The 17,322-nt window shown below is 39.9% G+C and overlaps 1 protein-coding gene across 1 annotated transcript in view; it reads left to right on the plus strand.

The window, feature by feature from the left end:
- Positions 1–13,273, plus strand: part of ATRN (attractin) — an 868,210-nt gene extending 854,937 nt beyond the window's left edge. The window contains exons 25-26 of the mRNA XM_053700335.1: positions 9,389–9,503; positions 10,801–13,273. Of these exons, the coding sequence (XP_053556310.1) occupies positions 9,389–9,503; positions 10,801–10,925 (240 nt within the window). The 3' untranslated portion in view covers positions 10,926–13,273. The remainder of the gene's footprint in view (positions 1–9,388; positions 9,504–10,800) is intronic.
- Positions 13,274–17,322: the final 4,049 nt, after the last annotated feature.

A 17,322-nucleotide genomic window follows, 5' to 3' on the forward strand; every position in this document is an offset into this window, starting at 1 on the left:
GCTCTTCAGTTCTTGGCTCTTCTGAAGAGAGAATCGTTTATTTGTTTTCAGACAGACAATGTCACAACCGTGGCGTATGTCAATCATCAAGGTGGGACTCACAGTCCTTAGGCTATGAAAGAAGTATCTCGGATACTTGCATGGGTGGAATCCAGCTCCTGTCTAATCTCTGCGGTTCATTTACCAGGTATAGACAATTGGGAAGCGGATTATCTCAGTCGCCAGACTTTACATCCGTGAGAATGGTCTCTTCACCCAGATGTGTTTCTTCAGATTGTTCAGATATGGGGGCTTCCAGAAATAAATCTGATGGCTTCTCATCTAAACAGGAAACTTCCCAGGTATCTGTCCAGATCCAGGGATCCTCAGGAGGAAGCAGTGGATGCGTTGTCACTTCCTTGGAATTATCAACCTGCTTATATCTTTCCGCCTCTAGTTCTTCTTCCAAGAGTGATTTCCAAAATCATAATGGAATGTTCGTTTGTACTGCTGGTGGCTCCAGCATGGCCACACAGGTTTTGGTATGCGGATCTTGTTCGGATGTCCAGTTGCCTGCCTTGGCCACTTCCGATAAGGTCAGACCTTCTATCTCAAGGTCCATTTTTCCATCAGGATCTCAAATCATTAAATTTGAAGGTATGGAGATTGAACGCTTAGTGCTTAGTCATAGAGGTTTCTCTGACTCAGTGATCAATACTATGTTGCAGGCTCGTAAATCTGTGTCTAGAAAGATTTATTACCGAGTTTTGAAGACTTACATTTCATGGTGTTCCTCTCATAAGTTCTCTTGGCATTCTTTCAGAATTCCTAGAATTTTACAGTTTCTTTAGGATGGTTGGGATAAGGGTTTGTCGGCAAGTTCCTTGAAAGGACAAATCTCTGCTCTTTCTGTTCTGTTTCACAGAAAAATTGCTAATCTTCCTGCCATTCTTTGTTTTGTACAGGCTTTGGTTCGTATCAAGCCTGTCATTAAGTCAATCTCTCCTCCTTGGAGTCTTAATTTGGTTTTGAGAGCTTTACAGGCTCCTCCGTTTGAGCCTATGCATTCTCTGGATATTAAGTTACTTTCTTGGAAAGTATTGTTTCTTTTGGTTATCTCTTCTGCTAGAAGAGTTTCTGAATTATCTGCTCTTTCTTGTGAATCTCCTTTTCTGATTTTTCATCAGGATAATGCTGTTTTGCGGACTTCATTTAAATTTATACCTAAGGTTGTGAATTCCAACAACATTAGTAGAGAATTCTTTGGAAAGATCTTTGCATTTTTTGGATGTTGAAGCTACTAAAGATTTCAGAAAGATTTCTAGTCTATTTGTCATCTTTTCTGGTCCTAAGAAAGGTCAGAAAGCTTCTGCTATTTCTTTGGCTTCTTGGTTAAAACTTTTGATTCATCATGCTTATGTGGAGTCAGGTAAATCCCCGCCTCAGAGGATTACGGCTCATTCTACTAGGTCAGTTTCTACTTCCTGGGCTTTTAAGAATGAAGCTTCTGTTGATCAGATTTGCAAAGCAGCAACTTGGTCTTCTTTGCATACTTTTACTAAATTCTACCATTTTGATGTTTTCTCTTCTTCAGAAGCAGTTTTTGGTAGAAAAGTTCTACAGGCAGCTGTTTCAGTTTGATTCTTCTGCTTATAGTTTCAGTTTTTTTCATTATAAGATTAAAACTTTTTGATTTGGGTTGTAGATTCTTTTTTTCAGCTGAATTGGCTTTCTTTATTTTTATCCCTCCCTCTCTAGTGACTCTTGCGTGGAGTTCCACCTCTTGGGTATTTGCTATCCCATACGTCACTAGCTCATGGACTCTTGCCAATTACATGAAAGAAAACATAATTTATGTAAGAACTTACCTGATAAATTCATTTCTTTCATATTGGCAAGAGTCCATGAGGCCCACCCTTTTTATGGTGGTTATGATTTTTTTGTATAAAGCACAATTATTCCAATTCCTTGTTGATGCTTTCGCTCCTTTCTTATCACCCCACTTCTTGGCTATTCGTTAAACTGAATTGTGGGTGTGGTGAGGGGTGTATTTATAGTCATTTTGAGGTTTGGGAAACTTTGCCCCTCCTGGTAGGAATGTATATCCCATACGTCACTAGCTCATGGACTCTTGCTAATATGAAAGAAATGAATTTATCAGGTAAGTTCTTACATAAATTATGGGGGTTTTTTTAGATTTTTGGCTAAATCTCTTCATTACTAAGGTTTATTTGGAGGTGAGTTAGTGTTTTCCCAAAACACATTCTTGTCTTTTTTTTTTTCTTTTTTCTAGTTTCCTCCCTTTGGTTTCTCAAGAATGAGGTTCATATTGAATAAATTTGCAAGGCATCAACATACTTTCTCTAAATTCTACCATGTTTGTGTTTGGCAGGAAGGTCCTTCAGGCAATAGTGTCTGCTGTGTTAGGTGCCTGCCTTTAAAAAAAAAAAAAGTTGTCCTGCCCAATTATTCGTGGCCTCCACAGCTTGGGTATTTGTTCCAAGGAGTAATGGCTCATGGACTCTCACCACCTTATAAAAGATAACCCAAATGTATGCTTACCTGATAAATTCATTTCTTTTAGTCGTGTATTTGGCAGTTTGGTTCACTGCTGAATGCCTAAAAAAGCAGCCGCTCGCCACATTCGGCTTTTTACTGAGCTAAGATCTGGATTCTCACGGATCTTACTGTTGCGATTTCACAACAAGAAATACGGCTCTGAGCGGCCGCCACCCTCTTCATTTTGGCAGTGAACAAAACTGCCGAATGCACATGTCTAATTTCTTTCATGGTGGTGAGTTCACAAGACCTGCTCAATTTTTATTTTTATTTACTTTTTTCCCTGCTTTGTCCTTTCCTACTTTTCTTCTTCTTGGCTAAATGGCAGACTTGAATACCAGAGAGGTGAGAATGATTTAAGCGATTTAGAGAATCTTTTCCTCTTCCTAGTGGCCAGGAGTAATGGCTCATGGGTTCTCACCACCATGAAATAAATTATTCAGTTAAGCATAATCTCAGAACTTAAAATGCACCCTGCTGACTTATCAAGGCTAACCCAGCTACATATATATTTTCTAATTGTCTATATCTGATAACTGCAAAACAATGTACTTTTATAATAACATTATGACAGTTGCTAGACTTGCTATCTGCAGATTAGCAGATAGCAACAGATATTGGGTGAAGTTTTGCTATTGACAATTGTAGTAAAAAAAAGATGTCAATTTGTTTAAATTTTATATATAAAGGTTTACGCCCCAAAATTTACACAACAAACTGTGCTTCAAAATTATATTTTTAAAATAAAAAATATCAATGGATGTGAATTATTTCATAACATCTTTCTTAAGGTCTTTACAATGTGTGTGCCATTTATCTTGGAGTTCACTTTTACAGTTAAACAAATACAAAAGTAGTAATTTCCTTAGAAATGTTAACATCTAAAGGTAATGTAGACTGCTAAAGGACTATATGAAAAATGGATACAGAATTCCGGTTTCTTAGGTATGTGATAGCAATTAATGAGGGCAATTATGAAACCAGCCAAATTTTATCATTTTAATGCATAGTGTCTGGAGGGTTAAGTAATTGTTATTTTTAAATTGTGTATGTGAGAAAAAAATCTTATGTGAAGCCTCAAGTGTGTGTTGGTGTTGATAGAATGGAGCAGTTTCCTTGTCCGCTACTTTTTATTGCAGGAAACTTATTAAAGGGAATGTTTGAGAATAATAATGATGTCAAAGGTTATAAAATTCTAGGCATGATCCCAAAACTCTCCTGAGCAGAGTCAGCGATAGGTAGCTATGCAAGTATTAAGCTCCTGATAGGCTAACCGCTGTGTCCTACTTGAGAGCAGCAATTCATTGTCTCTCCAAAGCAGAACTTTGTTTAGCTCTGTAAAGTTTGATGCAAGAATTAATTTACTAATGAGTGTACTAACATTGCCCTTATTAATCTTGTCTTATTGGTTAAGAAAGTGTTAAATCCCATTGTCACACCTGCATGAGTAAAAATGTCACTGTAGTTTTCTAGATAGTTGTAAGTTACTAGTCTGGAGGGAAATAGATGCACATGATCATTTCTTTGCTCAAAGAAGAGTAAATCTTGGCATTTATGTTTCATTGTTATCCTAACCCTTGGAATAAATGTGCATATATGCTATATAAAAAAAATGGTAATTTCCTTCCATAAGGCAGGTAGCGTCCACAATTTAATTCCTTACTGTTGGGAAATACAACACATCGCCACCAGGAGGGGGCAAAGACACCCGAGCCAAAGGCTTAAATATCCCTCCCACTTCCCCTATCCCCCAGTGATTCTTTGCCTTTCGTCACTATAGGAGGTTTCAGAGAAGTGTCAGAAGATTTGGGTAGTCCTGTAATGGGTATGTTCCCTTCAAGAAAGGACTGGAGTTTTAAGTAATCATGTCAACCTCTCAGTGAGAGTATTGATGAAAGTTAGAGCCTGGAGATGCAGGGAAAGTTTTTCTGCTAACCCATCCAGACTGTCGCCTAACAGCTCCCGGGCAATTAGTGTTGACGAGTTTCACTGCTTGCTGTTACACACTCAAGTCCATGTCAGAGCGTCGCTGCAAGACTGTCACACTTGAGAGGCTGTGCCTGTTCCACAGCATGGATCCTGGAGGGTAAGACCGTTTTATATATACACTTTTTCTTGAACAGCAAGGGCTTATTTATAACTGCTTTAATGTGAGAGTTTTGGGGCTCATAGACTCTGTGCTTTTGGCTTGGAACAAACTGGTTTCACTTTCGTTTTTGAGTGTTGCGCAGCTCATAATAGCTTAGTGCCTTTTTCATAGCAGGGAAAGTCCTGTCCTACGCACCACGTGACTGGGTGCGATCTTTGCCTTTTCGATCCTGCTGCGGACATCACTCCTAAGGAGAGCGTTTTCACTGTTAGCTGTCTGGGTCTAGGAGGTAGTGAGTGCCCCAGCCATTTGGATTATAAAGGTGCCGGGTTTTTTTAATAAAAGCGTTTACTTTTTGTCTGACCTTCTGTGAATATATCTTAGCTATGGAGGACTCTGATACTACATTAGAAGGTTCCGCTCCTTCTGTAATGAATAATAATTCCTGTTTATATTGTGAAGAGGCCATGGTTTTGCCCGCCTGCTCAATTTTATTCCATTTGCCTAAGCACTATTCTAAAGTCTAAGAAGGGAGACAAGCCTGCTAATACTCTTAGCGCTATTAGCCCCTCTGAGCCGTCTACCTCTCAGGAATCTATGTCCCGAGAGATTACTGCCCTTTCTATACTTCCCACTCCACATGCAGTTCCCCGCAGCTCAACTAATCCTCCATCTGGAGGGGGCCTTTTTCTGGCTGACTTTACCACGAAGTTACAATCAGCGGTGTCTGTAGTCCTGAGTGCCTTACCTCACTCTAGCAAACGTAAGAGAGAGGTTAAACATAGTTCTCCTGACCTAGAGTCCTCTAAATATTTGTCTGATCTAGCTACTATGTCCCAGCTATCCAAGGTTAAGAAAATCTCTAGCTTCAGAGGGTGAACTTTCTGAGACGGAGACTTCAGTTTCTAAACCTCCTTCAGTGGAGGAACCCTCCTTTAGATTTAAAATTGAGCATCTGTGTTTTTTATTAAAATAAGGTTCTGTTTATGCTAGAGGTTCCAGAGGCTACACTACCAGAGGAACCTAAGATCCCTAAATTAAACAGGTTTTATAAAGACAGGAAGGTCCCTCTGACTTCTTCTTTGCAAGTTAAGATGGCGGACATTATTAGTAACAAATGGGAAAGAATAGGAACTTATTTTTCCCCCTCGTCTACTTTTAAAAAACTATTCCCGGTCCATTTGTGGGGTTCCATCTCTAAGGTGGGTGGCGCTATTTCTACGCTGGCTAAGCGTACTACTATCCCTCTGGAGGATAGTTCTCCTTTTAGAGAGCCTATGGATAAGAAAATGGAAACCTTACTGATGAAGATGTTTCAACATACAGGGTTTTTATTTCAACCGGCGGCAGCTGTAGCCGCGGTTGCCGGAGCAACTACCTACTGGTGCGACTCTGTCTGAGCTCATTGAGGTGGAGACTCCCCTCGAGGATATTCAGGAGAGAATTAAAGCTCTGGGAATTGCTAACTCCATATGTGATGTGAATATGCCGATTATTCGCCTAAATGCAAAGGCTTCTGGCTTTGCGGTCATAGCCTGCCAGGCTCTCTGGTTAAAGTCTTGGTCTGCGGATATGACTTCTAAATCCAGACTCCTTTCTCTTCCTTTCAAGGGGAAGATTTTATTTGGGCTGGACTCCATTATTTCTACGGTTACCAGAGGAAAAGGTGCCTTCCTACCGAAGGATAAGAAAAATAGGCCTAAGGGACGGCAATTGTCTAATTTGCGTTCTGACAAATCACAATGACAGCAATCCTCATCCAAGTCCGAGCAGCCCAAGAGTACTTGAAAGCCGTCTCAGTCCTGGAATAAGTCCAAACAGACTAAGAAGCCTGCCGAGAACAAATCGGCATTAAGGGGTGGCCCCCGATCCGGGATCGGATCGAGTAGGGGCAGACTGTTGTCTTTTTTTTTTTTTTTTTTTTTTTTTTTTTTTTTAGACACTTGGTTCCAGGATGTACAGGATACTTGGGTTTTGGGAGCTCTTCTAGCCGTTTGCAGAACACGAGGTATTTCAGTAGCGTCTTACCTTGACGATATCTTGGTGCAGGCACCATCTTTTCATCCGAAGAACATTCGGAGTACCTTCTCAGTCTTCTTCGGTCACATGGATGGAAGATTAACTTTGAAAAGAGTTCTCTTACTCCAAGTACAAGGGTGGGGACAATAATAGATTCCATATCCATGAGAATATTCCTCACAGATCAGAGATGTGGCAAGCTAACTACTGCATGTCTTGCCCTCCAGGCCTCCTTGAGACCCTCAGTGGCTTAGTGTATGGAGGTGACCGGACTCATGGTGTCCTGTACGGACATCATTCCTTTTGCCAGATTCGATCTCAGACCCTTACAACTTTGCATGCTGAGACAACCTGTCGAGAGAATCGTTGTCTTGGTGGCTCTGTCCAGATCATCTGTCCCAAGGCACGTGCTTCTTGAGACCGTCCTGGAATATTGTGACTACGGACGCAAGCCTTTCCGGCTGGGAAGCAGTTTGGGGAGCCAAGAAGGCACAAGGGCTGTGGACTCAGGAGTCCTCCTTTCGATCAATATATTAGAACTCTGGGCAATTTTCAGTGCCTTGAAGGTTTGGCCCCTTCTGGGTTCGTCCCAGTTTATCCGATTCCAATCAGACAATATAACCTCGGTTGCCTACATCAACCATCAGGGTGGAATGAGACGTTCCTTGGCAATGAGAGAAGTATCTCAGATACTAGAGTGGGTGGAGGCTTACAGATGTACACTGTCAGTGATCCACATTCCAGGTGTGGACAACTGGGAAGCGGACTTCCTCAGCAGGCAATCTTTTCACCCAGGGGAATGGTCTCTCCACCCTGAGGTGTTTGCAGAGATATGCAGCGAATGGGGGATGCCGGAGATAGATCTCATGGCATCCTTCCTCAATACCAAGCTACCCAGGTACAGGTCGAGGGATCCTCATGCGTAATAGATAGATGCCCTATCAGTACCTTGGAGGTTCAGACTCATATATCTTTTTCCTCAATTACCACTTCTTCCTCGCGTAGTTGCTCGCATCAAGCAGGAACGAGCATCAGTGATTGTGATTACTCCATCGTAGCCGAGAAGGACGTGTTTTGCGGATCTGGTGGGGATGTCCATCTCCTCAGTGGAGGTTACCTTTCAGCAGAGATCTGCTGATACAGGGTCCCTTCGTTCATTGAAATCTAGATTCTCTGAGGCTGACTGCGTGGAGATTGAACATTTAGTCTTAGTCAAGAGAGGGTTCTCTGAGAGTGTTTGACACTCTGGTTCAAGCTCGTAAGCCAGTTACTCGTCGTATCTACCATAAAGTGTGCAGTACTTGTACTGGTGTGAAGAGCGTGGTTTTTCCTGGCATAAGGTTAAGGTTGCAAGAATTTTCTTTTCTCCAGGATGGACTGAAGAAGGGTCTATCTGCTAGTTCCCTGAAGGGACAGATATCGGCCCTGTCAGTGTTACTGCACAAGAGATTGGCTGAGCTTCCGGATGTGCAGTCCTTTGTTAAGGCTCTGACTATGATCAGACCTGTGTTAAGATCTGGGGATCGGCCTTGGAGTCTAAATCTTTTTGTTAGTGTTTTGCAGCAGGCTCCGTTTAAGCCTATGCTTACTGTTGACATTAAATTGTTATCTTGGAAGGTTCTTTTTTTGCTGTCTATTGCCTCTGCATGCAGAGTTTCTGAGATTTCTGCTTTGCAATGTGACCCCCTTATCTGGTTTTCCATGCGAATAAGGCGGTTTTATGTACTAAATTAAGATTCCTCCCTAAGGTGGTGTCGGATCGTAACATTAATCAAGAAATTGTTGTTCCTTCCTTGTGTCTTAATCCTTCAGTGAAGGAATGCTTGCTTCACAATCTAGATGTGGTTCGTGCCTTGAAGTTCTATCTTCAGGCTACTAAGGAATTCAGACAATCTTCATCTTTGTTTATCATCTATTTGTGGAAGCGTAAAGGGCAGAAGGCTACTACGACTTCCCTATCTTTCTGGTTGAGGAGTGTCATCAGCTTAGCTTAGGAGACAGCGGGGAGACAGCCTCCTGAGAGGATAACGGCTCATTTCACTAGAGCAGTGGCTTCCACCTGGGCTTTTAAGAACAAAGCCTCTGGATCAGATTTGTACGGCGGCTACCTGGTTCTCCTTACACACTTTTTCTAAATTTTACAAGTTTGATGTGTTTGCTTCGGCTGAAGCAGCTTTTGGGAGAAATGTTTTGCAGGCTATGGTGTCCTCAGAATAGGGTCCGCCTCCTTTTTTGTTCCCTCCCGTTATTCATTCAGTGTCCTCTGGAGCTTGGGTATAGTTTCCCCAACAGTAAGGGATGAAGTCGTGGACTCTTCCTACCTTATGGAAGGTAAATATAATTTATGCTTACCAGATAAATTCCTTTCCTTCCTGGCAGGGAAAGTCCACGACTCCGCCCGTAATTTATTTTTGTTGGGCGGCTCCCTTTTTATATTATTTATTCTGGTACCTTTATACCCTGATGTTTCTCCTACTTTTCCTTGTTCCCTTGGCAGAATGACTGGCGGATAGGGGGAGTGGGAGGGATATTTAAGCCTTTGGCTGGGGTGTCTTTGCCGCCTCCTGGTGGCCAGGTGTTGTATTTCCCAACAGTAAGGAATCAAGTTGTGGACTCTCTCTGCCAGGAAGGAAAGGAATTTATCTGCTAAGCATAAGTTATGTTTTATGAATGAACAGGTTTCCAAAAATGCAGTTTTACCTTAGCTAATTTTTTTCTCTCTCCTCTTTCACATTAATCTAGACTGTTCCGAAGCCTATAGCTCTGGAGCCATGTTGTGGTAACAAAGCAGCCGTCCTTTCAATATTTGTACGGTTACCGCGTGGGGTAGGTGGTATTCCACCACCTGGGCAATCTGGTAAGTTTAAAAAAAATGTACTGTAGTTGATCCAAAGAACATTGTGTAAGGATGACGGTAATCTGTTCATTGTATTGATATTTGTAGGCTGCAGCGTTTTTAATTACTGTTACATGCCATACTCCTGCACAGGTTAATGTTTTTTATGTTTTGTCCAATGATGACCAGTGCAGTTCTTCAAATGTAGGTAATATTTATATGATGATTTGTGTTTCCTAATTGTCAAGCTTGACTCCACTCTGATAAACACCATGTATAAACCTAAAACACTGTTTCACGTCACATCTTATGATCATATTCTTGTTGCCTCCTCTTCCTGTATTGATTCATCCTATTAGTTCAGTTTTAGGTGCAGGTTAAGTTATTCTTGTGCTTAAACCATGCATAAGTAGACCACACTGCCAAGCCTCACAAATAGCTAAAGTACGGGTTCCCTTGAGATAGACGGTGGTTTTCACAGTGTGAGGCTAAGCTCACCTGGGGTGCTATAGCATAAAAGGAAATGTGCGCTCCACTAAGGAAACCACAAACACACTGCTTTAATAGCATTAAAGGGATATGAAGCTCAATGTTTTTCTTTCATGATTCAGATAGAGCAGGAACTTTTAACCAACTTTCTATTTTACTCCTAATAATTTTTCTTTGTTCTCTTGGTATGCTTTGTTGAATGAGCAGCAATGCACTATTGGTCGCTGACTGAACACATGGGTGAGCCAATGATAATCAGTATATATATACGCAGCCACCAATCAGCAGCTAGAACCTAGGTTCTTTGCAGCTCCTGAGCTTTCCTAGATCAACCTTTCAGCAAAGTATAACAAGAAAAGGAAGCAAATTAAATGGAAGTACATTGGAAAGTTGTTTAAAATTGTATGTTCTGTCTAAATCATGAAATGTTGGGTTTTATGTCCCTTTTAATTTCATTGTCTTATCCATGTCCCTTTCTATTGACTAGCTTACACTTTCAGAATCACCTAGATTCATGCATGTTTTCCTATTATGGGAAGAGGGGCACACCCACTGTCTAAGACTTTGAAAACCTATGTCATGAGGCAAACCTAACTGATCCAGCACTAAGATCAACAATAGCTAATAAAACATTATAGACAACCAGATGGACAATTAATTAGGTATTTACAGTGCACTCCATGTTTACTACCTTGATCAAACATTTACTGTCATTCTGCTCTCTAGAAACTGTAAGTTACACACTTTAACTTGGCAAAAGCAGAGGAAAAAAGGAACACAACGTAAACACATGCTAATTTTTATTTTATATTTTCCTTTCATTTGTTAGGTCTAGCAGTAGCCAGTGCTTTGGTGGACATTTCACAACAAATGCCATTAGCATACAAAGAGAAATCAGGAGCAATACGAAATCGGAAACATCAGCCACCTGCACAGCCTGGAACCTGTATTTGATGAAGGACTCCTGAACTCTAGGGATTTGCATATTAAAATAATGGGGGGAGATAAAATCAAACAATTTTTGTGATGGAAAAAAGACTTGTTGGGTTATGATGGACACCCACAGTTTTCTTCACGTGACGTCTTCTCACATCTGCATGGTTTAGTTCACGTTATGTGAGAATCCATTAAACCGAATTTCCTTCACATGAGAACTCTTATCGTTTAGTTGATTTATCATGTAAAATATATCCTGTACAACCTAACTTATTGTACCGTCAAAGAAACTGTATGGTTTCATTACACATACTCAGGATAACATTCCCTGATTTCTTTCATTGTTTTGATTTTGTACCAACAAAGGAAGGAGGAGGATGTCCTGATTCTCATCATGGAAGCCATCAGGCACTGCAATAGACATATTCTGTGTGTTAAACTGGAAACTCACACTTTTTATGAACCGGAAATACTACACCCATGTGATTGCGGTTTCAATCACGTTGATATGCCAGCTCCCATCAATTTTGCAGGCTGCCTACCCAGAAGTATTTGCTACATATTACCCACCAAGGTGTTAATAATACGTTTCCTCCGTTCAGTGCGGAAGTTTATCTTTGTCAGTGGATCTGGCGTCTGAATTCCCAAATTAAAAGGTGTTTCAGGATGCTGTGACTTTGATGGTGAGAAGAAACTTGACCTTTACATTCCCAAGAATAATTAACTATTCTCATTAAATTTTACTATTGAATTAAGAATGTATACTAGAGAACAAAGCTATTGTTTCCATTGAGGTCATGTTGAATATTGTGCATACAAAATTACAATTTTCATGCCCTTTATTTTATATTCCAACAATGCATAAGCCCAAAATATTCATCTCTGATTGACACTGAGAGGCTGACGAAATGGGACTTTTCTGCTAATTGCGTCTCAGTAGGTCATTTTGGATTTTTTTGGAATGAACTGAATTCACATTTCATGCAATGTATGTGCATAAGATTATACAATTTTGACAACTCTAGAACTCATGATGATTCTCTCTATTATTTGATTTCAGTCATATCTTTTTTAGCTCAATCAAGTATCATTTACATCAGCTTTCCTTTCAGTGGCCTGTTGTAAACCAGACTTAAAACAGTTCTTGATGAAAGAAAGTATTGTAAGTGATGTACGATGTGACACGGTGCTAATATAAAATGAAATTTAAGATAAAAATTTTAAAGCCGTTTCCGATACTCATTGATGAGCACTAGATTTTCTATTTTAAAACAAGGAATTTATAGCCTAGATCTGTTTTGTGATTCTAGAAAAGCCAGACTATGTCCTATCATAGGAAATATTGATATCCATGTAGTGCTTGTTATTTAAGAAATGTATGGACTGTTCATCATGTGTATGACTCCCACGTAACAACTGAACAAAAGACCTGAACCCCCACATGGAATAGTAACTGTTAGGTGCTATGAACTCTTCCACTTTTAATTTATTATATTTTAACAAGGTTATACTGGTGAGTATAGTAGCGTTTTCACCCTCATCAAAGTGCCAAAGATGGAATTTTGATGTGTGTTTTTTTTTCTTCAATTAATATTGCCATGTTTTTAAAAACTATCTCCCAAAATGTATGGTTTAATAGATTGAAACAAAACACTGTTTTGGGTATTTCCTGACCTTAGTTGAACAGCTGGTCATGTTACTGTACTTTATTATCAGTCTGCTTGCACCAGTAGACATTTGCTGAATCTGGTTCCTGCATTGATTTTGAGGTGGTTGGAGGTTGTTTGCAGGGTATTGCTCTTCCATTCCACCCAGGACCTCTATACCAGTGTATAGGCTAAATACCAAATGGGTACACTACATATCATTAGGTTTCACATCGTTAAATAGCTTACAAACTTCTTCATTGCTGTAGGAAAACTCATTTGAACCTGGTGTACGTGCGATTGTTTTTTGTTTTTTAACATCTCATTTGATAATAAATATAAATATATATTTATTTTTTTTCAACCTTGTCAATATTTCTTACATTTTTTTTTAATACAAGGCCTACACAACGCTTTGTATGCCCAAACATTATCTAGATGTGATTTGCATTTTTAATTATTGTCAGTATCATAGAATAAATATTTACCTTTTTTTTTTTTTTTTTTTTTTTTTTTTACCTCATGACCTTTAATTGTGTTTTTAAATTTTTTGTCAATAGTTTTGCTGTTTTTGTTTTTTAATGGGACATTCTTGCATATAATGTTTTCAGGCAGTTTGGCACCAATAAAATTCATATGAACATACACTGACATTTTTACAATTTTCTGTTAAATCTTTAAATCTTCAAACTGCATAAATTCCTGTACATGTCAAATAAATGAATATTGTCTTGTCTTTTTTTTATCAGTAGTGTATGACTTTCTCACAGAAAGCTGCACTGGATATGCTGTTGCGCCGGGTCTACATCATCTTAAATTAGCGCAAAGATCAATGCATGACTTTGTAAAGCTGGTCTTTTTGAATATCACTTCATGCTAAACGCTAACATTTTTAAACCATATTTGGAGCAGTTTAATTAAAGGGTCACTGAACCCAATTTTTTTCTTTTGTGATTCAGATAGAGCATGCAATTTTAAGCAACTATCTAATTTACTTCTATTATCAATTTTTCTTCGTTCTCTTGCTATCTTTATTTGAAAAAGAAGGCATCTAAGCTAAGGAGCCAGCACATTTTTGGTTAAGGACCATGGACAGCACTTGTTTATTGGTGCTGTCCAATCAGCAAGGACAACCCAGTTTGTTCACCAAAAATTGGCCGGCATCTAAACTTACATTTTTGCTTTTCAAATAAACATACTAAGAGAATGAAGAAAATTTGATAATAGGAGTAAATTAGAAAGTTGCTTAAAATTGCATGCTCTATCTGAATCACAAAAGAAAAAAATTGGGTTCAGTGTCCCTTTAAGGACAAGCAGGGACCACATAATCCCACAACAATATATTCTAGAATATCCCTTTGAAGTAACAATGATTCCCAGAAAGCAAACATCTCTGGGTTGGGCAACAAGGTTACATACTGAGTGTAGCTCAACTTAAAGGGACAGTATACTGTGAAATCGTTTTTCCCTTAATGTATTTCCAATGACTTGTTATTCCAGAGTATAGAATGTATGAGAATTTGTTTATATGAAATTGCTGGTTTTGTGCTTTGAAACCACAACCTTTTAAAATGGGTTTAGTTTGCAGGTAAAATGAGATCTCATTATGTTATCACTTTGTGTACACACACTTGCTTCCTTTCTTATACAGTATATTTTTGTAAACCAAAGCCCTATAATGGAAAATTATTATTTTATTAGTTATCTCTTCCACACATCACCGGGAGTGTAATTTATTCTGCTGGCTGTGTTTACATTGTCAATAGCCTGCACGTAGGTCCAGAAATTTTCAGTATAGGTAGGGATACTGCAGGCTAAATCAGCTATTTCAAATGCCAAAATAAGGTTAAACGAGCTACTTGTAAACATTTTAATACATTCCAGCAGGAAAAATGGGTCATTGGGAACAAATTAAAGGGGAGATTTTTGTTGGGGTAAACTGTTCTTTTAATTGAAAGATTGTAATCTTTTTCCTCAAAAGATCAATGTCCTCTTTTGAAACATCATTAGAGTGGAACGTGTAAAGCTAGAAATATGTGCACAGATTTGTTTGAGCTAATACAGTGAGGCGCCGTTCCGTTAGAAAGTTGTGATTTCTCTTGTTAAGTGTGTTCAGTCCACGGGTCATCCATTACTTATGGGATATATTCTCCTTCCCAACAGGAAGTTGCAAGAGGATCACCCAAGCAGAGCTGCTATTTAGCTCCTCCCCTCACATGTCATATCCAGTCATTCTCTTGCAACCCTCAACAAAGAAGGAGGTCGCGAGAGGAGTTGGAGTTTTTTACTTAATTATTCTTCAATCAAAAGTTTGTTATTTTAAATGGCACCGGAGTGTGCTGTTTTTCTATCTCAGGCAGTATTTGGAAGAAGAATCTGCCTGCGTTTTCTATGATCTTAGCAGACGTAACTAAGATCCACTGGCTGTTCTCGACATTCTGAGGAGTGGGGTAACTTCAGAAAATGGGAATAGCATGCGGGGTCCCCCGCAAATGAGGTATGTGCAGTACAATATTTTCTGGGAATGGAATTGACTAAGAAAACACTGCTGTTACCCATATGATGTAAGTACAGCCTTAAATGCAGTAGTAGCGACTGGTATCAGGCTGATAAATGTATGCGCAGTTGAGTTATTATCTAGGGACTAGAATTTGACTGAGAAAATACTGTTAATACTGAAATAATGCTTAAGCCTTATCTGCAGTAGAAGCGACTGGTAGCAGGCTTAGTGATAACTTTGCATGACATTGAAAAAGTTTGTTTTTAAAACGTTTACTGGCATGTTATTCGTTTTGTTGAGGTACTTTGGTGATAAATCCTTTTTGGGCATGATTTTTTTCCACATGGCTAACGTATTTTTCTGCATAGAAACCGTTATATCAGGTCTCCCACTGTTGTAATATGAGTGGGAGGGGCCTTTTTTTTAGCGCCTTGTTGCGCAGTTAAAATTCTAGCACAGTCTTCCTGCTTCTTCCTCCTTGATCCAGGACGTCTCTAGAGAGCTCAGGGGTCTTCAAAATTCGTTTTTGAGGGAGGTAATCAGTCACAGCAGACCTGTGACAGTGTGTTTGACTGTGATAAAAGCGTTAAATCTTAATTAGATTATCCGTTTTTGGGTATTGAGGGGTTAATCATCCTTTTGCTAATGGGTGCAATCCTCTGCTAATTTAATACATTTACTGTTAAAAATTGTTGGCTATAACAGAATTAGTTCATTGTTATTCAACTGTGTTTTTTAAAAGCGCTGCAGCGTTTTTTATATTGCTTGTAAACTTATTGAAAGTTATTTCCAAGCTTGCTAGCTTCATTGCTAGTCTGTTTAAACATGTCTGATACAGAGGAATCTGCTTGTTCATTATGTTTAAAAGCCGATGTGGAGCCCAATAGAAATATGTGTACCAACTGTATTGATATTACTTTAAATAAAAGTCAATCTTTACCGATAAAGAAATTATCACCAGACAACGAGGGGGAAGTTATGCCGTCTAACTCTCCTCACGTGTCAGTACCTTCGTCTCCCGCTCGGGAGGTGCGTGAGATTGTGGCGCCAAGTACATCAAGGCCCTTACAAGTCACTTTACATGATATGGCTAATGTTATGAAAGAAGTATTATCCAATCTGCCCGAGTTAAGAGGCAAGCGCGATAGCTCTGGGTTAAGGACAGAGCGCGTCGATGACACGAGAGCCATGTCTGATACTGCGTCACAATTTGCAGAACATGAGGACGGAGAGCTTCATTCTGTGGGTGACGGTTCTGATTCGGGGAGACCGGATTCAGAAATTTCAAATTTTAAATTTTAGCTTGAGAACCTCCGCGTGTTGCTAGGGGAGGTGTTAGCGGCTCTGAATGATTGTGACACGGTGCCAATCCCAGAGAAATTATGTAGGCTGGATAAATACTATGCGGTACCGGTGTGTACTGACGTTTTTCCTATACCAAAAAGGCTTACAGAGATTATTAGCAAGGAGTGGGATAGACCTGGTGTGCCCTTTTCCCCTCCTCAGATATTTAGAAAAATGTTCCCTATAAACGCCACCACACGAGACTTATGGCAGACGGTCCCTAAGGTGGAGGGAGCAGTTTCTACTTTAGCCAAGCGTACCACTATCCCGGTGGAGGATAGTTGTGCTTTCTCAGATCCAATGGATAAAAAATTAGAGGGTTACCTTAAGAAAATGTTTGTTCAACAAGGTTTTATATTACAGCCTCATGCATGCATTGCGCCTGTCACTGCTGCAGCGGCATTCTGGTTTGAGTCTCTGGAAGAGGCGATTCGCACAGCACCATTGGATGAGACTTTGAGCAAGCTTAGAACGCTTAAGCTAGCTAATGCGTTTGTTTTGGATGCCGTAGTGCATTTAACCAAACTTACGGCTAAGAATTCCGGATTCGCCATACAGGCGCGCAGAGCGCTATGGCTTAAATCCTGGTCAGCAGATGTAACTTCTAAATCTAAACTACTGAATATTCCTTTCAAAGGGCAGACCTTATTCGGGCCCGGCTTGAAGGAAATTATTGCTGACATTACTGGAGGTAAGGGCCACACCCTTCCTCAGGACAGGGCCAAATCAAAGGCCAAACAGTCTAATTTTCGTGCCTTTCGTAATTTCAAGGCAGGAGCAGCATCAACTTCCTCCGCTCCAAAACAGGAAGGAACTACTGCTCGTTACAGACAAGGTTGGAAAGGCAACCAGTCATGGAACAAGGGCAAGCAGGCCAGAAAGCCTACTTCCGCCCCTAAGACAGCATGAAGACAGGGCCCCCTTT

The sequence above is a fragment of the Bombina bombina genome, chromosome 2 (assembly GCF_027579735.1).
Source record: "Bombina bombina isolate aBomBom1 chromosome 2, aBomBom1.pri, whole genome shotgun sequence".
NCBI lineage: Eukaryota > Metazoa > Chordata > Amphibia > Anura > Bombinatoridae > Bombina > Bombina bombina.